General features: G+C 42.7%; 1 protein-coding gene across 1 annotated transcript in view; it reads left to right on the plus strand.

Annotated features, from left to right (window-relative positions):
• GLIS1 (GLIS family zinc finger 1) overlaps window positions 1-26793 on the plus strand; it is a 182887-nt gene that overhangs the window by 145153 nt on the left and 10941 nt on the right. Inside the window, exons 6-9 of the mRNA XM_079313555.1 lie at window positions 5497-5658; window positions 8701-8811; window positions 11488-11620; window positions 16290-16440. Of these exons, the coding sequence (XP_079169681.1) occupies window positions 5497-5658; window positions 8701-8811; window positions 11488-11620; window positions 16290-16440 (557 nt within the window). The remainder of the gene's footprint in view (window positions 1-5496; window positions 5659-8700; window positions 8812-11487; window positions 11621-16289; window positions 16441-26793) is intronic.

A 26793-nucleotide genomic window follows, 5' to 3' on the forward strand; every position in this document is an offset into this window, starting at 1 on the left:
CCTATGGGTGACTTTTATGTGCTCAGATAGTTCTGTTGAGTTTAATAAAACTCCTTGCATGAGCCATGTTACTCGTGCACAACTATTTGCAGGATCAGAGCTTTACATTGTAGCTACAACAGCGAATTAAACATTAATCTAATTAGGAGCTAGCTGGGAAAAACAAAGCACCAAGACAGACACTTTGATTGTGCTGTGGGGTGGAACAGCTCGTGTGTTTTAAGTTCCTGGGTTGGTAACAGAGCAGAGCCCCATGTTCTCCCAGCCACGGCCCCAACATTGGCCTCAGTGTGCTGTAAAACATTGATGCTATTTAAAGAGTGGTGTGGCTGTTTCCTCCCCTCCAGAAGGGATACACAGCCTCACAGGATCCTTTTTCTCATAGCATGTTTTTCAATAAAATTTTCTCAATTTTGTAATCAGTTGGGGGAAGAAAGAACATTTCACAATGTTCATAAGGCTTGTGGATGTTTTGACCAGACATCAGATTTCCTATTGATAGCATTAAATGCTTTGGAATGAAATGTTTTGGGTTTTCCATCTGTAGGCTGTCTGAGATGTCAGCAGCCAATATGACCTGCTCTTTCCCTTTTAGGTCTATAAATAAAAGGCAGCTTGTTTAACTGATCTTGCAGCAGAGAGCAGAGGTGTATATTAATGAGCTTGCTCTAATGGCACACTGGACCTATTTAGCACTATGACTGTGAAGCCTTCTCTTTTTCAGTCATAACTCATTTCCTAAGAAAATGTCAGTTATTGCTTCACCCTATGGTCTGAGCTGGTTCGTTTATAGTTTATTTCTTCTGATCTGTACCACTGACAGATATTCTAGACATGGCTGTGATTAAATACTCTTATGAAAATGGTAAACATTTGATAATATAAACCCTCTTGGGAACATGCTGTTATTTCTACGTGGCAACATTCTCAGGTGCATTCAAAGTATAATCTGGAAGCAAAGAAGAAACATTTTAAGCAATTACAGTTATTAGATTAAACTGTTTTGTTGGGAAAATCGTGATGTGTTTAGATCACTGTGAGATAATTCAGTGTTTTTATAAATACGGCTTTTGAATGCATGATATTACAACAGTGACACTGCAGTGAGATTTTTGTGTGAAATAAAGATAACGTGTATTTCCATATGGTAACAAATGAGTTTAGTCCCATAAATTTCTACAAGGTTTTTTTTCCTGGTAGAAGCCCTGTTCTGAAAGCAGCAGTAGTTATAAAACCCAATAACTGCATTGTGTTCTTCCTGTAATCGTGGCATTGTTTGGTGTCTGTGCTTGGGTGTATGCAGCATTAACAATCTCACAGCAAAGACAAGAGTAGTAATTGCAATATAACTATTACTTTTATTGATGAAGCTTGTTTAAGAGCTCTGTTGACATTTACAGACTTTGAGGATCATGCAGCTTTTGTTACAGTTATCCTGGGCATCAAACGTCCACAAAATGTTTAGGATTGTAGGATTAAGCAGTGACAGATTGGGGCCAGATGTCTGGGAGATGCTGTAAGTGGCCTTCTCAGTTGATAAAATAGCTCTTAGCATCCTGAAGCCCTTTTGAAACTGAGCATTTGCTCTTTGTAGTTGAAGCTGAGGCACTTGTGGGATGGCTGGATCTTCCTGGAGGGTATTTAAGAAGGAGAATGAGCACCCCTTTCTTCCAAGAGTAGTTTTATATAGTGTAAATGTAAACACACTCCAAGTAGCAAGAGTAGGTGGAATGGTTAAAAGAGTTGGTGAGTAGCCCTTAAACCCAACAATTACCTTACAAAGTTGTCTTAACAGCAAGAGCCCAGTTGAAGTTGTTGTTCCACTCTGCCTCAGGGGAGCTGTTTCTGTATGTGGACTTCTGCAGGGACAAACTGTGAGAGACACAGTCAGCAGATCCAGAAATGAGAGAGTTGGAAAGTGCAGTTCTTTGTGCAGCTCTTGAGTGCATTCTCAGCCCCACCCTGTTCAGCTCTTTGCACCAATTCCATTCCTCCCTCCCTCCCTTTCAGACCTTTCAGCTTCCTCTCTTCTCATCACTTGTGGCAAGGTTCTTGTCCCCACTGCTTTCCTCTTGAAAGGAGTTTCTGTTTCACCAACCCAGCCTTTGCCAACTTGAAAATCTGAGTACTGCAGTCACATCATTCTCTTTGCTGGTGTATTTTTCCACATGACATGTTTCCTCTGAGTTTATCACTGCATTGGGAGCCATCCCACTGTCTGTTATCCAGTTTAATGGAGCTGGGTAATGCAAATAATGTGAAATAGGAAATAATAACATTGATAAGAAAAGCTCTGAATGTCCAAGCATATGTGGTGATGGATGAACCTTACTGCTGAAGGCATTGGACACATTTACTGAGAAAAGGCAGCTGACTGCAGGAGAAGGGGCTGTAAATAAGCCCATATTTGTTTGAGTACTGTAGCTCTGAGCATTTCTGGTCGGGCCTGCTCCTTCTCTCCCTGAAGTGTCAATCCAGCAAACTCTTAAACATATGTGCTTTCATGTGTTTTAAGTTAAGCTTGTGTTTAGATGTTTTAGGACATTTGCTGTTGAAATTTTTGCTACTGACATCAATGAGAGTGGAGCTGGACCTTTAATGAGTTTGGGTTATTCTGCATACCTTCCTACTTTGCATTGGGCTCTAGAGATGGAACTGAAGACTGGTAATCCATTAGAAAAACATTCTAAGGGTCGATATCCTTCTCTCTAAATTGGAGAGAGATGGATTTGATGGTTGGAGGGCTCAGAGAATGAGGAATGATGGTCACTTCCAGAGTGGTGAAGGACTCGATGTTCAGATGGGACGTTTGTGACAGGTGGTGTCCCTTGGGGGTCTGTAGTGGGACCAAGCACAGTCTCAGCAAATTCATGGGTGACACCAAGCTGAGTGCTGCAGTTGACACTCCTGAAGGATGAGGTGGCATCCAGAGGGACCTGGACAAGCTCCAGAAGTGGCTCTTGGGGGTTTCAACAAAGTCAAGTCCAGGATCCCACAGCTGGTTCTGGGCAACCTCTGGTATCAACACAGGCCGGGGGATGAAGGAGCACAAAAATGCTCCAAGGGATGGAACAACTCTTCTGAGAAGAAAGGCTGGGAGGGTTGGTCTGTTCAGCCTGGAGAAGACCCCAGGGAGACTTAGAGCAGCCTCTCAGAGCTTGAAGGGGATCTGCAAGAGACACTAAAGGGATAGTACTTCAAAGGGATACCACACAGGGCACACTAATCCAAGGAGGCTGGAAAGGAGAGGTAGATTGGGAACAAAAAGGAAAAAAGTGATCTTTAGGACCTGAGAACATTCACTCAACTTTATGGAAAGTCCTATGAGAACTATGAATTTGCTGAACTCTGCTCTGTTTTTCATGGACTTCAGCATTTTTGCACATTTCAAATTGCTCCGTCCTGAATCTTTGTCAGATTTTTAGTGATGATTGTGAAGAAAGTTTGTTTCTTTTGAAGCCTTGGTGTTTTTGGTCACTTCCAACCCCCCCCCCCCCCCCCCACCCCCCACCTCCTTGCACCAGCTCCAGTATTTAGAGATGGGTTGTGGCCAGACAAAGCTTCTGAACTCATAAACTGCATGTCTTGTGAACTCACACCGCATGTGATTTGGTGGATCTGTCACAATGGCTATGATGGGAAAAGATGGAAAATATATACCCATCAGAGAGTTGTCTGTACACACACCCAGTATGCCATTCAGACAGGTCACTGCTCAGTGCACTAAAATATTTATGGCAGTAAAGGCCACATTGATCCTTTGGTGTGTGAGTGGCTGGGACAGGCACAGAAGTGCCAGAAACTCCTCTGCCTGTAGTGTGCAGAGCTGATCTGCATCCAGTGCCAGGACACAGCCTGCACATGAAGTGCTGCCTTGAGAATCACTTTGATTGCTGTGTCGAGGTATTTACAAAACACACTGGGACAAGCAGAATGTGGTGTCCCTTTGTCCATCAGTGATTTGCCTTTAGGAGAGGAGGTGTCTCCAGGTTACAGCACCTTCAGTGCTCCATCTGCAGCTGCTCTGCCTTCCCATCCCTCCCCCTGCACTGCTGGATGCCACAGCTGAGTCTGCAGTTTGCATGCACTGATGTAAGAGGTGTGTGTGACAAACAGGATTGGCAAGGTGGTGATTTCTGTGATGCATTCTGAGGAGCCACAGGTTCCTGGAAAACTGCTGAGCAAAATCTCGACTCAGCAAAAGGAAGTGACAAAACATTTGCTGATTTTATGAGAGTCAGGATTTCACTGTTTATGAGCAAGAATCATAGAAAAAGCTAGAAAAATGGTTGGAACAGGTTGCTCAGAGAAGCTGTGGCTGCCCCATCCCTGGAATTGCTCAAGGCCAGGTTGGACAGGGTTTAGAGCAACCTGGGATAGTGGAAGTTGTCCCTGCTCCTGGTAGGGCTTGGGACTGGGTGAGCCTTAAGGTCCCTTCCAACCCAAACCTTTCTATGAAAATACTTTATTTCAGAATTGCTCTTAGTGTTTGATAGGAAGGTGGATTTGGTCGAGTTTCTCAAATACATTCCTCCAGATCACAAATCCTTGAGGAACCAGGTTTTTATCTGTATAGAGGCATGAGAAGATGTGCAGTGCTATGAAACAGCAATATATGCAGACCATCACTTGAGTATTTGCATGCAAGTATTTGAACCTGTGCAGGTATCTGAGTGCATTTTGTGGGTGTGCAGGTGCATGAATGTGCACACACAAGTATTTGTGTTTATTTACCTGGGAGAGCCTCCACTGCCTGAAACTTAGCAGTGGGCAACACAAAGCACTCTTCCCTTGGCCTAGTAGCTTTTACTTATTTATTTATTCAGATTTAATTTGAAACAGTGACTTCTGTTATGAAGGCTATGCAGTGTTTTATTGCTGAGTGCCCTAATGAAACGGGTGCTTAAGAAGTCAGAATTGCTCAGGTTACTGGTTGTATAAATGCTGAGAACAGCTCTGAATGATACAGCTAGTAAAGAAAAGGGTGCAGGATAACAGCAGAGTTCCTTTGGATTGATCTTCAGATGGATCAGGTCTTCCTGTAATAGTCCATGCTCATCTGCTCCAGTGTATAATATTTCAGACACCTGAAACCAGGTTCTAACCCGCCAGCTTCTTTTGCTCTCTATCTGTAGCAGTTAATTGTTATTGCCCACAGTGGTTCCTATGCCAGTTAACATCTCAGAGGACTCCCCAGAACACTTGTTCTTTCTTTAAATTTTCTGTTCTGACACCATGTCTTTAATGTTCAGTTCAGACAGAATATGTGAGATATTTATAAGCCTTGTATTATTGCTGGGCTCCACACCGTGTCTTTGGTGACAGATGAAATGAACAGCACAATATGTTGTGTTTCATCCATAAATTTCAACAGATGTTTGAATGTTGCTTGATTTATTGCATGTCCAGCTTGGTTCTTACACTGTTCTCATTGTGGCTGCACATGGTTTATTTAATAGAACCTTACAATGATTTTTTCTTTATGACGTTTTTCAGTTTGAAGGGTGCAACAAGGCATTTTCTAGGCTTGAGAACCTCAAGATTCACCTCCGGAGTCACACAGGGGAGAAGCCATACCTGTGTCAGCATCCTGGCTGCCAGAAAGCTTTCAGCAACTCCAGTGACCGGGCCAAGCACCAGAGGACACACCTGGATACTGTAAGCATCATTTCACACTGGGAGTGCACTGAGGTTTCCAGTGGTCCTGGTACACAGTTGGTTCTGCAGCTGCAGGAGGACTTGGTCTTTTCATGAGGAGAGTCTTAGAAAACTCAGCTGTGAGCAAGTGTGTTTGGTTTTGAACTGTATGTGCTTTGAGAAATGAAAATGACTTGGTCACAGAGAGGCAATTGGTGTTACTCATGCTGAGCAGTGAGTTACTCAGCAAACTCTGCCATTGTTCCTGTTCCAGTAAGAGGAAGCAGCAGCTCAATAAGGTGTAGCTGAGTCACTGCTGCTGCACCAAATGTGTGTCATTGTCTCACTTCTGTCCCCTTCAGTGAGTGTTCTGAGTGAATGCAAAAGCTGTTCAGACTTCTCAGTGGAAGGCAAATGCACTTCAGTTTTGGACAGTAAATTTGTAAAAGTGAAAATAAATCTGTCCCTTAACTCTGTGGAATCAGTTAAGTACCCTCCATCAGAATCAACTGTGAGAAACACACACTTTTATTCTCTACAGTAGGTAGATCTGGCTTGACTCTGCAGCTCTTCTCACTTGTCTCCAGAGAGGATGGGAGCCTGTCAGGTGTCTTGGGCTCTACTGAAATGAAATCACCAGATCATGGGGAAAGAAAGCAATGAGACAGCTTTGCAGACCAGTCATGTCCTCAGCATAAAGCTTGTAAGGAATAACAGGCAGAGTTGTTCTTTTGTCTTTTTCAAAGAAGTGAATATATGTTTTAGTTTGACCAAGTGTTTATGGGGCAGAACTTTTGAGTTTAATTGATATTTACTTTTTAAGCAGTTACACATTTCAGACATTGCAGCATTAAGGAATGTCTAATGTACATTATGCCTTGCAAAAACAAACAAGTAAGAGAAGCAAGTCAGTCACATTTTCCAAACCAAAACACACTTACAATAACAATGTTTTATTTATTTAAAAGTTAACCTGAGATATTTGAATTTGTAATTTGCATCTCTTTTGAAAGTGGATATACTAAATTGCATGCAGTTTTTAAATTGAATTGCATGAATCTAGTAGATATATTTTTTATTAGCCAAACTCACAAATGGAATGCCATCTATTAGTTTTAAGAGAGAACTTACATGGTTACTAAAATGAACACAAATTCTTTGTATGTGTTGTCTCTGCAATATTGAAGACAAATGTCTTAACTTTCTATTTTCTTTTATTCTCTTCTCCCTTTATCTCTGTCTTTGTTATCTGAAATGCTCATTACTCAGGAAAAAGGTACAGTAATAATTTTCTAATAACTTTCTTAACTATCTAAAACCATCCTCCATGCTATTCCATTGCAGGTTCTCTAAAACTGTTTCTGTAGTCCTGCACACAGTAACTGAATTTCACTTACCTGGGTTAATTGAAGCCCTGTAGTTTAACCTGAGTGAACTGTGTGCTTATGTGAATGTGAAAAATAGCAGAGCTACAGGATGGTGCTGCTGCACCAAACAGCTGCCTGAAATGTCAGAGCAAATAGCCATGAACCTTTGTAAGGGTGCTCAGATTCTCATCTAGTTTCCCTATGACTGAGTTGAATGATTTTATCACTAATTTGAATGACATCAATGATTTGAAAAATACTCTGCTCGTTTTTCTGCCAAGGGATTTGTTAAAGTTTTCCATAGTTTTTCCTCAGGTGTCAGTTCTCTGTGTTCCAGACACTCTCAATAAATCTCCTTTGCCCTGTAACTTTCTGGGTAGGTGCTGTGTTAGCCTGTAAGGTCATGAATTGGTGAATGATTCTATTATTCCTTGAGAAATTTCCTGCTGGCTGGACAGAGCAGCATTGCTTATCCTCTGGAGGTACTTACAAAGAAAGGGGTTTATATAGGCTGCTTTTTCCTTATTGAGTGCATTTGGAATTGGTTTTAAAGCTTCTCAACATAGGTCACTCCATCATTTATCTTCTCCAAAGGAGAATCTGTAAATCATTTCACTTACTGGTGTATGCTAGTTTGATAGAATCCCTACTAAATCATCTGGAAGCAGATCCTTCTCCCAGGCAGGAGCAGAACAAAGGGAACCTGTCTGTCCTTGTGGTAAAAAGGGCACATCAGCACTCCTCCAGGAGCAGAGGAACTGGGTTTAAAGGACCTCACAGTCACTTCTCCCAAAACTGGAGGGATTTTTTTCTCTTCTGTGCATCCTCCTTCTGAAACCAAGGGGATTAAAGAATGTGACATCAAGGTCATGGCAAACCAGTTATCTGCCTTTGAGAAGACACCAAAAGGATTTGCTAGTCTAGTGAGAAGGCTGAGGTAATGCTGATAGATGAGGCAAGAAAACAGAGGGCAAAAGAATGTTCCATTCAACTTTAAAGCTTTGTGAGCTGTGCCATGCAGCACTATTTTACTGGCACTTAAGCCAATTGTTAATTAATAAAAAGTGCCTTTGCTCATTTGACAATTGTACCTTCATTTGGAGTTTGTCTGCAAGCCAGAGATAGTGTTCCATTTGTTTGGAATAGGCATAGCCACAAGAAGAATTCTGTGAGGATTTCAGTCACTGGGAAGGTCCCTTCTGAGCCTCCTTTTCTGCAGGCTGAGCCCCCCAGCTCTCTCACTCACAGACTTTTCCCCAATTCCATTGCCCTTCTCTGGGCATGCTCCAGCCCCTCAATGCTTTTCTTGTCAAAACTGCACCCAGGATTCGAGGTGGGGTCTCACAAGTGCCTTGCAATCCTTGTAAAATTTATGTAAATCAGAATTCAAAATCAGAATGTCTGTTTTTATAATTTTACTGTGTCCTATGATAATTTTGTTTGCTGTAAAGGCTAGGGAATAAAGAAATGTTCTCAAAATCCTTCCAGTTCCACCTCACTAGCATTTAGCCCAGTAAACCATATCCAGTGTGCCAGCATCACTTCTGTTTGCATCGTGCCTGGTTTGTGAGCTCAGAGCAAAGGTGTGCCCAGCAGAGAGAGGGAGCAGCTCAGGCCCAGCACTCTGTGTGCCCCCCTGCAGCACTCCCTGGGCAGGCAGGGCAGGGGGTGTGACTGTGTCCCTTTGCTGTTCCAGAAGCCCTATGCCTGCCAGATCCCCGGCTGCTCCAAGCGCTACACCGACCCCAGCTCCCTGCGCAAGCACGTCAAGGCTCACTCGGCCAAAGAGCAGCAGGTGAGGAAGAAGGTAAGAGCAGGCAGAGAGTGGCCCCTCCCCACAGCTCCTCAGTGCAGTCATTTTTTATTTACCTTTAATTCATGTGTTTTCAGATCAGTTTTGCTGTGATATCACAGAAGAAAATTTAAACGGAGCTGATTTTCCTGTTTTTTAATCACTGTTGTTAACCAGACCACCTTGTATTGGTATTTTCAAAGGCTGCCACCCTCTAATTTCAGTTTGTCACACTTTCTGTCCAAGCATTTCTTTTGCTGTTCATCCTTCATACACAAGCCCTGTCAGACTGCTGTCATGCACATAAAATGTCCATGCACTGAGTCTCCACAATCAGGACTAGCTGATGGTATTTACTAAAGTACATGGTGGCAAATCATCTAAAACACAAATGAAACTAAGGCAAGGTACAATGGAATGGAATAGATGTCCTTGTGTCAGCCATGGCCCTTCCCTCCTGCTGCTCCTCTTGCAGGGTTTTCAGCAGTTTGAACCTAGAGTCCCCTTCCCCAGGCCAGCTGTGTGTCCCCTAATTCTGCCTGTAACCCTTGTCTTTGCCAGATGTGTGCAGTGTGGCAGCAGTTCCCAGCACATCAGTGCCAGAGCTCTGCACGCTGTGTCAGATGCTCAGGGCTCACTGACTGCATGGTGAGCTTTGTGCCTGGCAGACACACAGGCCCAGCACCATCCAGGTGTCCATGGAATAGAGTCTTTGCACATATCAGCCCTAGTCAGAAGTTTTACATAGCCTGGCCACTGCCTAGTTTTCCATCCCAATTTTGTATTATCAGGCCTTGTGGTTTCCCTACAGCATTATCGTGTCACCATCCTTTACATCCAAGGACAGTCCCTACTGTTACACCTTGTCCCCTCCTGAGGCCTCGTTCCTTTTCTACAGAGCAGAGTGGGAAAAAACCCCCAAATCCAAACTTTGTGTTAAAAGGCACAAAGTACTGCCTGCATCAGCAGTAGGAGGCCTGAAGCACAGAATCAATCCAGGACAAATTTGTTAACACCAGCTGCAAGCTCAGGCTGCTTGGATGCACCAAGACATCAATATCCAGGGTTTCATATCACTTAATCTCCTGCCTTGAGGAGTTTTGCTGTGTGCATGTACACAGCCTTGTATAGACTTATCAAATCTATCTTAAAATAATGTTAGTAACTTGCCTCCCACACCTTATTTGGTAGACCAGTCTAAATCTGCACTCCTCAAGTGGTTTGAAATTATCTTCAGATTTCCTATCTCATTTATCCATTATAACTTTATGAATACTTGATCCTGTGACTTTTTTTCCCCTCAAACTAAAAGGCACCTGAAAAAGCAGCAGATTTAAAATGTGTTTTGGTCAGGCTCCCTTAAAAAGGATCAAAGCAAACCTGGGTGATAAAGAAACAAGAATCCCCCTAAGTATTTAATTTAAACATTAAAAAACCCCAACGTGTTTCACAACTAAGTAAATCCCAGTATTACTGAACAGTCTACTTTGGATTTCAGATTTAGGAAAAAAAGGGAAAAAGACTGTTTATACTCACTTGCTCATTTTGGTTATAACTCAGTAAAGGCAGTTGTCCATTGGTATCAGCTTCCCAAATGTTCTGAGTGGAAATGACCTAGCCAAGAAAGAAAAACTAACAAGCTGTTCTGCCAGTGTGTCTTGGTTGAGATATGCTACCAAAATGTGCCATCTCTGATACAAAACAAAATGCCTGAGCTTAGACTTGTATCAAAGGAATCCTGAGCACTTAGTTCATAGCTTAGAGGATTAGTGCAGTGGTGATATTTGGTTGTTCTGAAAGGCTTTACAGGAACAAAACAGGAGAAAGTTAGCTGTTAATTTAGTAGTATTTTAATTGGCTGCAGATGCATTTTGTGATCCAAATGTCAGATGTTTATCTCGAACCCACAAATGGCTGTAGAGCAGAATTCTGAGAAGGTTTGCCTGGGCCCTTTATTTAGAATACCCAAGCCCAGAGGAATTGGGTATGTGAGGCTGTACCCATAAGGACAATAACTATTTATTAATGGCTGCAGAATATGATGGCTGTTTGTGTAATGCGAGCACTCTGTTATGACAAAAGCTTGGCAGCATCAGCATGTTTGAAAGAGAATTAGAAATGCTTTTCTTTCTTAATTCTCCTCTCCTGCTGTTTTTAATATGATCGACATTGTGGTTTTCAAGAGTTTGCTTCAGAGCCTTTTGCCAGAGCTTTAATTTCCATGGAGCACAGCTGCCACGTGAGTGGCACCTCTCCACAGCACCAACAGCTCCTCACTCTGCCACTTCTAATCTGATAAGCACAAAGGCTTTTCTTCCCTATCAAGTGTCCTTCCAAGTGTCACAGTTACAGGGTGATGCAAAGTGTGTGCCACAGAATCCAAGGAGCTGCAGAAAGCCTGAAAATGTGCAGTTGAATTACTGAGGAAGGTTTGAAGGAACACAGGGTGCATTATTGTCTGAAGCAAACTGGTTGTTGATTTAAGATTAGCACACTGAACTTGGGCACTTCAGAAAACCAGTCACCTCTAATTACCAGTACCAAGTACTGCACACATCCTTAATTACACTGAGTTCCTAACAATGGCATTTCTTCCTTCAATATATAATCCTTAAGGAGATATATGAAGTTAATTACAAATAATTTGGTTTTACTATGTAACACAATGTTTCTTTTATCCTCTTCTTGTAGCTAAAGTCATGTACTGATATTGAACAAGATGTACTCAGTGAATGCTTAGCTATCCAACAGCTCCACACATCTTCACAGCACATCCTGGATGGGAAGTGTGGCAGGTCTGTAGGTCCTCATGATTTAATTACAGGTAAGAATCCTTCTAATAAGTGTAGTGCTAAATATGTCATATAACAGGGGATTCAAACCAGAAAATATTTGTCACTGTGGAAGTTGATAAAAACTCCAGACCAACAAATAAGATTAAATAATTACGTGAATTGTTTGCTAGGGCTTTGCTTTTTTTGGTTTTTCAGAATTAGTCATAGTTAGAGAAATAGAACCTGTTAATTTCACATGGAGGGGGCAGCAGACCTGCTAAGAATCAGTCTCCATCCATTTGTTCTCCTTTCAAAGTGAGCCTTGGCCTGGGCAGGGTGCAGGTGCAGGAGCTCCAGGAGGATGCTCTGGCACAGATTCCCAGCAGGAGGGTTTTCTTCAGGAGCTGCAGGAAAGCTGATGGGGCTGAATGTTATGATGCAGTTTGGATCAAAACAAAAAACAGGGTGATACATGAATGGGGAGAAAACTTGAATTTGAAATGTCAAACCTTCTTCTAATAATATTTTCTAGTACTTAATATTTTGTTCTGTATTTTCTTTCATTCTTGTGGTTTGAACAAGAGTTGGCCCTTATCAGAGACCTTAGACTTTTCTATACATTTTATAGGAAGAGAAAAAGAGGCTGTTATTCCTTTCTGTAGGAAATAAGATCTAGATTCACAGTTTTTGAACCCCAGCAGAGGATCCTGAATCAGGGATGTGCATTTTGAGGTTCTGTGTTCAGGCAGCAGAGAGAGGCACTACCAAAGACCAGCAGTGTAGCTGTAATCTGCCTTCTGCAAAAATCTCCTACTTTTTTTGATTACTCCAAATCTTCAAAACAAAAAATACATTTTGCTTGATACCTCCTATGCTCTTTTCTAGTTCTAATTGCATTAAAATGTTGGAATGTAACAGAATGGAGTAGAAAGGGAAATACCCATCATTCTGATGTGCTTTCCTTGGGAGTCTGCACTCAGGGCTTTCATGTGGCTCCTTGAAAAGTGGGAGAAAGCTGGAGGGATTTGGGTTAATTTCCAGTCTCTGCTTGTGCCACCTGCACTGAAAAATGTCTGTGAGGGCAGCATGTGGCTTGTGCTGTCCCCTTGTCAGCCCTGTGTAGCTGGAGCATGGCTTGGCCTCCCCCTTCAGAACCTCAGAAACAGCCTCAGATTTCAAGTGACAACAATAAAACAGGAAAAGAGTTATTAGCTCACAGATAAACAGACCATCCCTAACCTCTCAGTGTCATTTCAGAGAATCTCTTGTGAAATGAAGGATTTTATCTGTCCATAACTCTGGCTCTGTCTGATATGATTTCTGTGCTGATTGTATCGATCCATCACCAGGATGTTGTAAAAAACTGTAAATCTTCCCTGATACTTGCATCAGGTCACTCCATATGAGACCCCATCAATGCACAGTATGAACAAGTGCCAGGGAAAAATAAATCAAGATTTCAAAGACTGTTTTGCAGTGAAACAGAAGTTGCTTCATCTTATGTGCAGTACAGTCCACAGGCAAAACTGTTCCTCTGTCATTATTCAAGGCATATAAACCAAAGTGCTGATCTTAAAGAATTAAAGCATAAGGACATTCCTGCTGCCACCTATAGTCTGCAGTGATTGCACATTTGCTCTTTCAAATAAGCTGAGGCAATATTTCTTGAGAAATCAGTTACAATCAGTATAGGCTATACATGGATAAATACAGTGTATGATGTCCTCATATTCTACTTGAAATATGAAAACATTCATAGTTTGGAATTTTGAGTTTGGTTTGTACGTTGCTTTTTTTCAAAGAAACCACGTTATTAATGTGCAGAGCTCTGGGCTTTAGGGATCACTTGGATTCCTGGAGAATTTCAGTTTTGTCTTTCTCCAAGTTAAAGCACATTTTAAATATGTCAGGGATGAAAACCTATCACAGAAAAAATGAAATATTAAAAAAGGCCCCATCCCTTCTGTCTGACTTCAAAGCAGGTAAGACAGTGAGCAGAATAATGTTTCTGCAGTCAGAGGAACCCATTGTTTGCTGAGATTTTCCTTTTTTTCCCCTCCTCATAACTAAGATGCTTCATGGCTGCACACAGCACTCTGGTCCCACTCAGGATTTTCTCTGAGTTTTATTATTGTTTGCCTGCTTTCAGCATAAAGCTGAGGGGGAAAAGGCTGCTGGTCACAGATGCTCAGAGCACTATTTTGGCCACAGATGTTAAGGTTAAAGGCCAAGCCATTAAAAATACTGATTGATGACTTCTGTTTACAAGCTGAGATGGCCCAAGGTGCACAGGTCTGGCATGGGCTGCACTTGCAGGAGTCACTCACAGCAGCTCCAAAGGCTTTTCTGGGACTTCAGGTACACAAAATATTAGTGCTCAAAAAAGATAGATCTGGGAGAGGATGTCCCCAGCTAGAAACTCTTCAAGCCCTGCAGTGGGCACTGGGTGTCCACCCCAGCAGTTCCACAGATGGGTAAACTCTGCAGAGTGGCTGGGGGTGGCAGAAACTAGGGGTGACAAGGATTCTGGTTTATTTGGTTTCCTGATGTGATGGGTTTGAGTGCAGGGGTCATGTGGGACTCAGCTGCTGCCCATACAGAGTTGTGGGGTGGTTTTTAAACATTTTCCTGCTGCTCTGGAGGGTTGTGCTGATTGTAGGCACTCAGCTACTCTGTCTCCCTCATCACCTCAAGGAACAGGCCAGGAGAGACATCCCAACCATTCATGAACTGTACAGGGATGGGACTGAAAGATAAAACATGGAGTGTGTTTGCTGGCCTGCTAAGATAACCTTTTTTTGTGGATTTTTGAGCTTTTTGTACAAGTTACTACTGAGCCAGCAGTGTGGGAGCCTTAGAGCATGAACATTTTGGTTTAGGTTCTGTTTCCTCCAGGCTGTTCTGTCAATATACCTGAACCAGTGGTGTGGGAAATAGAGCTGAAGTGCAAAATGACACTGAACAGACCAGGTCAAATTTGGCTCATCTTTCAGCCCTGACAATGGGTGTATGAACAGTGAGGATATGAGGGAAATGGAAACTGTTGTATTGTGAAATGGACTGAAGCCACCAGTGGAAAAGCATTTCCACAATGTAGCATCCTTGCTACTGACTTACTGTTACCAGAAGAGGCTTTGACAAATAAATCCTTGCATCACCTGGGAACATCTGACTTCTTAAAGCCCCCTCTGTCTGGTGTGCAGTGCAGAAAGCAAGTTGTTTTCACTGGCTGGTTGACAAATGTTCTGTCTAGCTGGAGACAGAGATGATGTGGTTCAGTTTTGTTGCTTTAGATCTGTCAGCAGCTGAGGACTCATTGTTCATTGGGGGGTTTTGACTCATCTGAAGCCCCTTACAAAGGTGGCTGGAATCTTGCCTCGGTGGTTCTGCTCTTCAGTCACACACAGAAACAAATGCTGACATTCAGATGTTGCTTCTTCACCCCAAGGGTGTCACACATTCCCCACAGCTCAGGATTTTCATGTTGCCTTGTGCTTGTTCTGTGTCACGAGGAGGGTTTGGAGAGGTGCAGTCCTGAGCCCTGCCAGTGACACGGGGCAGGGCTGAGCACAGCTGGCACATGGCTCTGACCTGGGTGTGCAGGGGGAAAGAAAATAAATGGTACAGGAGACATGGCAAAGAAAGGCCCCAGAGGGAGTGTGGGGTCTCTGTGCCCTAGAGCTGGACACTGGGAGCTGGCAGACCTCACCTGCTGCTCACAGCCTTCAGGTCACAGTGTGAGTGGCAGTTCTGGTCCTCACCCATGTGCACATTCCCTGGGAGGGTGGGACAGAACTGTGGCAAAACTTGGAGAAAGGCAGAAAAACTGGGAAGAACAAGGACTAGACTTTTCCCAGAACAGCATGACAGGAGCCAGCCCTTTTCCCCTGTCATTAGAGGCATTGGCACACTCCATGCTTGCACTCCTGTGATGTCTGTCACCACAGAGACCTGCCTCAGTGCAGCCTTCACACCAAATGTCAGTGTGAGAGCCCTGAGCCCAGGCAGTGCCTGTCCTGGTGCATGGTCACTCTTCAGAAGGGAGAAAAAACTTAATTCCAGTTATCCTCATCCAAGAGCCCTTGCCAAAGCTTCCTCAACAATGCTTGAGGGCATGGTAGGCACTTAGCTGTTGGTGCCTTGCTGCCATGGTGCAGTCCGCAAAAATAGTACATCCACACTCCTTCAGTAATTCTGCATTAGTGAACCTGTTTTCATTATCTCATTTAAAAATTCTCCTTGTTCCTCTTTTCATTTAATTTATTGGGGTTTCATTTATATCAGTATGTGATATTTTGAAATGGTCTGGGAAGTCCAGCAGCTTAGCAATGGAAAGTCAAATTACAAAGTTTGAAATGAGCAGCAGAACCCCAGGGTACCATGGGTGTGTGACTCCATCCCCTGAGCACTGCAGGTTCTCTCTCACAGCTATGGGAAAGGCAGGGTGGGAGTCCTGCCAAGCCCTCGTGGATGTCAGGAGGGTTTTACAGCTCTGTAGAGCCCAGGAGCAGCTGGAGCACCTGGGAGGGTCAAAGAGGAGACATGTCAAAGTAGCAGGCAGAGCTCAGAGTGCTGCTCAGGCACAGGGGCAGTCACTGACACAGGGGCTCTGCTCTGTGCCTCAGGGTGGGTGGGGGAGAGGGAAGGAGCTGGAGACTCCACAGGTCCTATTGATGCTCCCTTGCTTATTTTGTTTTGCCAACTGCTGTGTGTTCCCAGGCATGTACAGTGGATCCAGCACCAACCACAATGGCCCCTCCCCAGCTGTGCTGCCTCCTCCTCATGACATTCCTTCCAGGCACCTTCCCCTCGACTCTGCCCTGTCCAGCCCACACCAGCACCAGTCGCCGCTGGAGAGTGCCAGGGATGGGTATGTGTGTCATGCCAAACATGCTGGGCCTGGGGCTGCCATGAGCATGGGTGATGAATTGTTTGTTTTACTGTACATGGATGCTGTTCAAAAGAAAACACTGGCCCAGACGAAACAATTTTGTTTGTTTTAGAGTCATGGAATAATTTAGTTTTCAGAGGACCTCAAAAGGTTGTGTCATCCATGCCCTGTGCAAAGCAGGGCAAACTTGGACATCATTATCAGGTTGTTCAGGGCCTTGTCCTTGTCTTTGACAAAACACTATAGGATTTTTTTTCTTCATACCATGCAGTTACATTTGAATTTTAATTTTTTAAATTCTTGCTGGATGACTTCTCGTCGGTTTGGATAAGCACAGAGAACTTTTCTCAGCTAACATGAGAAACCTCTCAAAGGGTAAAACCTGACCTATGACTCACTTAGGAATCAGGCTGTGTTTGCCTTAGTAAGACTCACTCTGTCAGAGCCAGGCTTTCTCACTTCCTTGCTCTCTGATAAGGTTTGCTGCAATGTACCTCTCAGCAGCAGCCTTTACCCAGCCAGATCCTAATCAGGGAAGAGTGTTAAATCCCACTGATTGGATGGATTGCACTGCTACAGCACAGATACAATTGCATGGCTATAGGGTGTGATATTTCAAAAGTGCCGTTTGCTCAAGGCTCTCATAACATCTTCTCAGCAGTAAAGAATCTCTCTGCAAGCCACAAAACTCTGCTCTAACCTTTTTACTCAGATTTTTTTGGTGCCTGGCCTCATGCAAATTCAGCGTCACACTTACAGTTTTACTTCCCAGTACTTTGGATGGGGAAAGGATTCTGATTTGGCTTTACTGATGGGAATTTAAGATACAGAGAGATTAAAGGATTTTCTTTCCCTAGGAATATGTTGATGTCCTTTAGCAAATATAGCAATTAAATGTAGAGCTTTCCTGTTCTAGTCCAGTGACTGACCTTTCCCTTCTTTTATACGGCACAAGGAAAGCCCAGAAGGATTTTAAGCAAAGGGCAGAAGGCAGAATGTGTGTGGCATGGAAGAGGTGCAGTAAGGAAATCTGCACCTGGGGTGGTTGGAGAACAATCTGATTGAGGAAATTCAATTTTCCTAATTGGGGAATGAATTCTGTAACAAGCTGAGCTTCTGTACCCTCTGCTCCTTCAGCCTTCTGTTCTGACCTTGGCCAGTAGCAGGTACCAGTGTCCCCCTCCCAGTATGATGGATAGATTTATCCTGTCCTTGTCCCATAAAATGTTTGTGCCCAGTCCTTCTCCTTCCCTGCCCTGCCACATTCCTGGCCTTGTATTCTCTGTTGTCAGACTCATTCCCATTGCAGAGTCATGGCCAACAGGAGGCACTGGAAATGGCTCCAGATAAATAGGAAGTTTTCTGCAGCAGAGAAGGCAGTAAAGCAAATAGGAGGAATGGAGAGAGACATTCCAAAGTGAAGGGCATCCATGAGCTGCTCTTTCTCTGCAGGATGGGACTGCCTGAGCCTGTTGGAGTGTGATCCCTCTCTCTGACTGCTCCCAGTGTGCTGCTTAGCTGTTCCCTCTTGGAGTTGGTTCCTAGGGGAGTTAAGGCAAAAAATCCCAACCAAGAATGGCATAAAGTAAGGATATACTGTGGGAAGGACTTAGCAGGCTGTCAGGAAGGTGGATTTGTTTCTAAGGCACTTTGTGTTCTGGTGCTGCTAATAGGAAATGAAAGAAGGGCCTGAGCAGAGTGAGGGCAGCAGACAAGTTTCCAGCTTGAGAGGCTGGAAGCTCCCAGATGAATTCTCATTCCTGCCCCTGGTGTCTCCATTCCAGAGCACAGAAATTCCCTTCCAGGAGCACCATGGGCCGAGCCTCTCACTGAGCTCCTGCTGCAGGCACACCACAGTTTCCATCAGAATTGTCTCTGCCAATTCCAGCTTTAGTGCAGTGCAGATTCCTTCTCAGAGGAGACAACAGTGCTGATTCCTTATCTCAGTGCTCATGTATCTAAGTAAAGTATTTGCCCAGACATCCTATGAAAAAATGTCAGAGAACAGATTCCCAACCATGAGCCAAACATCAGGGAATGGAGACTGGAATGTATTTCTGAATAGTTATTTTAAAACAGGGCATCCAGTTTCATGACACAGTTACTTGGAATTTTTCAGCATCTCAAATACCATTTTCTAAACTCAAAATAATCTTCATTCAGCTTCGTCATTCCCAGTCCAAGATCCTTCTGCTGTATTTAATGCTTTATGCTTACATTATTCATGACTGCTGAAATGCAGCCCATGACATCTTAATTGCAAGTGCAGAAACTTTGTGTGAGCTAATTAATAGTCCTTGAGTTTCATTTAGCATAGTTTAACTGGGCAAAATCACTTAACACTTGCATGCTTGGAGCCCCTGGCTCACAGGGCTGTTCCCCTTGGCAGTGCCATCCCTCCTGGAATGTACATCAGGGAAGAAAAGAGGGAACCTCTCCCAGTGCCTCCCTCCATGGGCACTCTGCACTCACAGACAGAGTTTGTCAGCTGTCTCAGCACTGGGCTGGAGCAAACACAGAATTCTGCTCTGTGGATCGGGACCATGACAAGGCTGGATCACATCGTGCACTCTGTGGCAGGAACCAAGTGATTACTATCAAGAAATCTAATTACTGAGTCATCAAATGTGCAAGATGCCAAAAACTACATGAGGCAGAGTACAAATAGTCTACTCAAGTTTGACATGAGATTCAGAATTTGATTTAAAGGCTTTTTCTTTTTTTTTAACAAAAAAAACCCCTGTGTTACACTGTCCTTTGCCAAAGTCAATACCAAGTGCAGCAGTCAATTTTCCCAAATGGTTTGCTGAGACATTTAAATAGTTTGACAAAATTATCTAATTCACTTGAAAATGTTCTAACAAAATCTGACCTCATTACCAAATGTATTTATACTGGCTTTATTCAATATGGAGCACATTTTTTCAAATTCTGGAATGATGTGTATGCTACACTAAAAAAAATTACTTATACTGATATTAATTTAGGTAAAAGTGGTTGGGTGAGAAGTACTTCAGCATGCAGAAAGTGGGCTTGGCATCATCCAGGTTAAAATGTATATTTATTTTTTATTTCAGGTAGCAAGGGTTTATTTTAGCATTTCTTGTAGCATTTGCCATGTATAATGTCAAACTGGGTTTCATTTTGCCCATTGCAAAAATAGTATATTTTGATTTGTAGCAGAGTGAGGACAGAAAAGCAGCTTTTAGTATTAAATCTTGGGTGAATGTTGCACTTGGCTTGCTTTTCTATTTTTTTTTTATTATCTAAGTAATCCAAAAGTGTACTTAGTTTTATTTGTAGACTATCTCTGTAAATTGCAATTTAGAATATTCTATGTGATAAATTATCAGCTTTAATGAAACTGATCTGAATGAAGTTAAGTGAGTTTGAGTGGTGACACCAAGTTTGGGATTTGCACTAATTTAGTGCAGTGGCCCAACAAGGTCACTTTGTAGGACCTGAACACGATCCCTGTGTGTGTGACTGAGGCTCTCTGTCACTTGTGCTGCTGTCACAAACTGCACTTCTGTTCCCAACAGGAGCTGGGGCACTGGCAAATAATGACTTGATTGGGAGGGTGATGTGTCTCCAAGGGAAAGGAAAGTGAAACCATTTTTTTATATTCCTGTGGTAATTTAGGTCACTTCTGCTCTGTAAACACACCAGTAAATGAAGAAGTAGTGGGATTTAGACATCTGTGATGTGCAGAGGTGGTGATTAATGAGGACTCTGAGCCAAATCTGGTGAGCCCTTAATATAAAGGATTAGCTCTAAGCAAGGTTAGAGGGAAGGGCTCACACAACTCCCTTGGCCTGGACTTCTGCAGCCAGCAGAAACCAGGGGCCAGACCCCCCTGAAGTGACACTGACCCCCACAGAAAATCACAAGAAATGGGATTTAATAACTATCAAGTGAAAAGAGACATTTTAATCAGGGCGCTTAAACATCAGAGTTTTTGTTTGCTTGGTTCTTAGCACCTGTTATTTCAAATACCACAGGAATACTTCAGTGTAAAGAGTTCTCTGTTAAAAACTTAGTCCTTCACTTCTTTTTATGTGAAGTAACACTAGGTACACAGAGCCTCCCTTCTGCTCAACCAGGGAACACCAGATTTGAAATCCCTGGTATTTTTAAGCTTGAAACTAAACAAGCAGGATAAAATCTTGTAGGTTACATGGGGGAGATTCTTTCCTGTGCTATTTCCTTGAGCTGCCAGGATCCAGGCCAGGTAGGAAAAAACATTTGTGCTCCTAATTCTCATTACTTTAAGAGACAATTAGGTGTCTTAGCCACTTACATCTGATTCTTGTTTATTGATTAATCTTTTAAATTAAGTTTGTGAGTTTATATAAATCAATGGAGGAGGAACTGACACGCTGTTAGGATCTTTGTAGGAAAGAAACTTTCACTCTCTAGAAGTACTTTGGAGAACTAAATACCTGCACAGATATTTTAACAGACCAAGGAGATCCATCCCTCATTCTCTGTGGATTCCATTGGAGAATACTCTTCATTTATAACAGAATACACAAGTCAGTGGTTTAGTCTCCCCTTCAAAAGCACTAAAACCAGTAACAAGAAACAGATATCTCTGACAGCTGAAAACATTTTCAATGGAGGAAGCCAAGAACCCTTCATAATTTATCTGAGTTTTATGGATCTGAGCACGCAGAAGGGGCATCAGTACATCTGTCCAGAAAGAACAATGTACAGGTGTGGCACTGGGCCCCAAAAACAAAGAACAGCAGTAATTAAAAACACCTGGTTTCAAATCCCAAGTCATTTATCTCATTGTAGAAAAAGTGATCAGAATTCATTCATAATCATGTCCAGATAGGCTTATACAGGTTCTCCCCTTAAAGCAAAATTAGCATTAGCATAGACCTGTTTCAACAGTTATGTATTTAAGGATAACCTTGTGCTGGATCCTGGGATAAATATTGTTTGCCCATCAGCAGAAATAGGTGGGCAGGTGTTTAATTTGAGTTTCTGAGAGGGCTGGACTGACACTCAGGAGAGAGCCAGTGCCTCTCAAAGTAAGGGCTGTGGTGCCTGCCCAGAGGAGACACTGTAAGGAAGACTGAGTGAGAAATCAGAGATTTACAGGAGAAGGTAAGAGGTTAAAGGAGATGGTCAAAGTAACTCTGAAAGCATTTAAAATGGATTCAGCCAGAGCCCTTCTGCATTACATTAATGATTTTAGCCATAGCTGGATTTATCTGTAGTTAAATTTACATTTAACATTTGTAAAGCCATTTTTTCTCCATTTTTTCCCAAGATTTTTTTTGTTTTTTATGCAAAACTGCTGCAGTTTGGTGCAAACCATATACACCCAACACAGAAGCTTATCACAATGTAACAAATAGTATTTTTGCTATTTTAATGTCTCCCACTATTGAGCAGTGTGTTCTACCTGGCAAACCTGAAGACAGCAGACATCAGTACCTGTACAGAACCCACCTGGAAGCATCTTGCTGCCTGTTTGCCAGAGAATAATGAGCCTTAAATGACTGAAATGAGATAGATCAGTCAAGCATGCAGCACATGCCAGATAATCTGGAGTAGACAGTCTCTGTGTTTGATTACATGTTTTTGTAATTGACTTCCTGGCAATCACTTGAACCTAAGGCACTGCTCTTTATTTAAATATGTTTTTTCTTTGACCATATTAATAAGGCTTTTCTTTCACTCCAAAATACCTTTTCCTGCTAGATTGTAAGGAAGAATAATTTTTCAAATCTCCCTCATGTGTAGTGACTTCCACTGTAGCAATTCATCAGCTTCATTTCAGAGATTATTCAGGTTATTCAACAAGCCCTTATAAATACAAGCATCCTTTGTAGTGGCACAGTTCCCATATTGATCCCTGTGAGGAACTGCTCTGCAGAAATTGCACATCTCAGGTCAGAACAATTGCAGAGATACTCATTTGGCACAGAGTAAGTGTTTGTGTGTTTTGTGAGCTTGTGTAGATGGTGAAATGGGTGACAAACACCAATTTACATTCTGTGCCCCACTGAGACTTGCACATGTGTTTGTTAGAGCAGACAGGGAGTATTTCAGTATTTCAGTATTTCAAGAAGCCCCTCTGGGCCCAAGAGCAGTCCCACACAGAAAACCCCTGAGTGTACCAGGAGAGGACTTTTAGGACTCCTTTGTGATTCTGAACATGAAATTGCTTTTGTATCACTATTATTACTGGTATCACTAAAATAAAATAAAAAATATTCTAAAGCAATTAAATGACCTGCAACTCTTCAGTCACATGAAAGTTCCTGTGGATAATGTATGTTCTCCATAATATTTATGAAGCCTCCCTTATTCCTTAGAGCTGAGCACCTCCTGCACTTGTGGACTGGGCTCAGAGTGTGGGTGAGTGAAGGTGCAGAACCAGATCCAGGAAATCCAAGGCAGCATTTTGAGTGAAAATTAGTATTTTGTGTTTGTCTAAAAGCTAGAAAAAGGCTGCCATTGCCTCAGCACTACTTTCAGGATGTGATACCAGGTGTGTCACAGGTTGCAACTGCAGCAGAGGAGGGCAGAGCCTCTGTCCATGCTCCTGAGAAAAGGAGACAGACACAATGTTGTACCTTGGAATCACAGCCCCAGGACTTGGGTGCTCACTGTTTATAGGAAATGCAAGAAATGCAATGATGCCCAGCAAGGTGATCTGTGTTACAGGATTTATTATATATTGAGTAGAGGAGGGAAAGAGGAGAAAGGAAGAAAGAAAGAGAGAAGGAAAAGATTCTTTGCATTCCAGAAACATAACCAGAGGCACCTGGCAGTGATTAGTGCAAAGGTTCACCAAACTTCAGATAGAGTCTGTCTTACAAAAAAGTCCAGAAGAGTGAACGGTGTAACTGTTTCCTGAGCATGTGCTGACAGAAATTCCCCTAGGGCAAGACCCAGAACAGAAACACGTGGCCAGAGATTGGGCTCTATCCAGGGACCTGATTAGCAGAGCTTTACACATCATTTTTAATATTATGGGAAGAGATGAAAATCCGTGTTAACTTTTTTTTCCATTAAAAAAAAAATAATCTCCTGGTCCTGGAACTGAATTGGACTTTCTCACAGTATCAGTGACTATAGTGCTTGGGGGAGAGATTTTGTGAATGAACTGGTTGGTGTGCTGGGTTTTATGGGAGAACCTCATCTCATGGAAACTCTTGAGTTCCTGTAAGTGGCTACAGTGCTGCACTTCAGATAAAATGTGGAACTGCTTTGGTTTATGCTTCTTACTCTGGTGCTTTATTTACTATGTTTTTTCATGTTAATCTGAGTTAAAACATGATTCTCCAAAGTCACGATTGTTCTGGCAGCACTGCTGGGCATGGAACTGTTACAGAATGGTCTTATAATCCAAAATATACAAAAAATGATTTGACATAAAGGACATATGTTTTTAAGCCTGGATTTCGTCCTGTTTCCACTGAACTCAATGGGATATGGGTTGAGGTTCTTTTTCTAGCTGAGGAATCTGTCAGTCAAGCCATCACACCATTAAAAAAAAAACAAACCCAGACAGTTTTCATATTGGAAACATCCCTGTCTTCCATATTTACATTTGCAGTTATACTCATTCCTCTTTATAATTCAAAAATCTTAGTTTGAATTTATTTTTTATTATTTTTCAATTTTCAGTTCCACATAGTATTTACTAAGTACACTGTATGTAGTGTTTGACAGTCAAGGTCTAGTCAAGCTCTCTTATCTTGAAAGGAGTTCTATAATTTCTTATTCTGTTAATTTGTCCTTGAACTGGTATTGAATAAAGACTAAAGCAGAGGGCAAATCTATTTCTTCCTCAGACTAAGCACTGTGGATATATAGAAAACATCTATCCAGACATTGTGATGGAAATCTCAGAACAATCCATGTCCATCTGTATTTATTTTTTTGGTTCTTTATGCTGCACTGATATTGCAACAGGACATTTGGTGTGCATTGGGAGAATACAGAGATCCTTAAACACCCTTCCCTGCTTGGGGAGGCTGAGAGTAGAGACAAGATCAATAATTCTAAAGCAAAATCATGGTACTTGAGGTCTTTAGGTGTGGTTTCTGTAGGTCACTCCTAGCTCATGGCATACTCAGGTAATTCCCTCATACTTACAATTTAATATAAACTTCCACCATCCAAAATATATTGTTAAAACATGTTCACAAGAAAGTTTATATTAAAAAAATTACTGGGATTTGAGATTCCTATGATGAGCACTTAGAAAGGAAGAGGTGATTTTTTTTTTTTACGTTTTGACTTTTAATTTTCTCTTCTGCAAAGTCCTTCTGTTAGGACCAAGATTTCTGGGCATTCTCATTGATGTGAGTGACAAATGCTTTCCAGTAGAACTGAGGAACTGGTTTGCTGTCCATAACTGGCACTTGGTTTCATGATTCTTTGTGGGTAGAATCCTGCTTGACTGCAGGAGTTCCCGTGGGAAGGGCTGTGGAGCTGAGCCTTTTCAGGCAGTGTTGGTACAGAAATGTGCACAGTGCCACAGACAGTGTGGTTACTGAGCTAGGCTCAGTTATTCCCAAAGTTTCCTTTTGGTTGTGTATGAATCACATAAGATTTTTCTGAGTAGTCCTTTCCCTTGATTTCCTGCTGATGCCTCCTCAGAGGAGGCGTTGGCCCTGCAATCCCACCTGAAATCCCAGCTCCCTCCAGCAGGAATTCCATCTCCAGCACCATCCTCCAGTGGTGCTCCAGGGGCAACTGGAAAAGGCCCCAGTACATGGTCAGTCACCCTGAGCTGTGTGGAGAGTGAGGAGAGCAGAATTCCTCTCTGCCTCCATGGGTGATCACATCCTGAAGCACAAGATGTGATTACCCCTCGCTTTGCATGGAAATGTTGGTTTTGGCCATTAAATTATTCAGTCCCTTTGTAAAAAAAAATAGATGTTTTGTTTGATTCTGTGGCTGTGAATGGCACAGGCCAGGGCATGCTGTGTGAGCAAAATGTTCCTTTTGTTTCCAGCCAAGCTCCTTCTCTCAGTGGTGTGTGTCCTGTTGCTCCTGTGTCTTGGACAGGGTGGAGAGGAGGCTCCCCCATCACACCCTTGTATGGCCCTCAACAAAAATATTCCATAGAACCAGGAGCCCTCAAATATAATGAATTAAGGAAGGATATGGATTTTTTTTCATGCCTGTGAGAGTATTTATATATTTTTATATATAGCTATATATAGGCACAGATATATATTAAAAAGTCCCAAAGGACCTGCAAATTTACTGAATTATGCAAGTTACAATTAAGGTAAAATATATGGTATATATTTATTATTACTATCCAAACCAAAGCAAACTGTGGTTGTAGTACAGTATTAACAGGAAATGTGCAGGCTATTAGTTATTGAAACACACATGCCTGAGCTACTGCCTGGGAATTTTAGTGTATCCAGCTGAGTTCCTGCTGTAAGTCTTTCAGTGCTTCATCTTCCACACAGAAGGCATCACCTTTTAGGCTTGAATCCGTTTAATTTGTATCAGGAATGATTCCTCCTCTTTTAACGATCTGAGTATCACAGCAACCTAATTAGTAGGCAGATATTCAGGAGAGAATTGAAACCACAGCACTGGAGACTGGACAGTTTTGCTGATGAAAATCTCCCCTTGAGCGTGCCAGAGCACATTCACACATGCACACACGCACACGCGGGGTAATATTGAGATGTTAAGATTGAGCTGTAGGGATTGTGATGAATATTTTAAGGACACAGATCCCCATGTTGGCCACTTGTGCTAACATAGCCAGACTTTTCTGCTGAGCAGAGTTCTTTCCTAGCTGAAAACTTTGCCTTAACTTCCAGTAAGCATATTAAATTCCTTCTCGGGAGAGCCCGAGCAGAACACAGCAGATTTTTCTGGTGAACTGCTCAAGTCAGTGGAAGTCTCTTGATGCAGAGGAGGCAGCGATGCTCCAGTGTTACCCGGAGCTGCCAGGGTTTTATCTCGGGTTCCTGCTCCTGGGATACAGCTGCCCGGAGCCAGCGATGTTTGCCGTGCCCGGCGGCAGCTCCACTCTGCTCAGCCTGCAGAGCTCACACACAGGAAAAACAGGAATGCGACAGTGTGAGTGGGGACAAGCACCGCTTTAAAAAATAACAATAAAAACTTAAATTCTTCTCCCGTGGTTAAGATTTAAGTAGCCTCTGGGAGTAGTTAAACTGGGTAGGGAAGCTGGGATTTTCAGTGTTCCCGCAGCTGGATACCGAAGTGTACCATTTTTGTTGGACAAGCAGCGGGGTTTTATAGAATTCAGAGCCGCCATGGCCGGCGCTAGCACAGCGCTCGGAGCAGCCCGGCAGGTCTCTGTGGCGTGCT

The sequence above is a fragment of the Erithacus rubecula genome (genome assembly GCF_903797595.1).
Source record: "Erithacus rubecula genome assembly, chromosome: 10".
NCBI lineage: Eukaryota > Metazoa > Chordata > Aves > Passeriformes > Muscicapidae > Erithacus > Erithacus rubecula.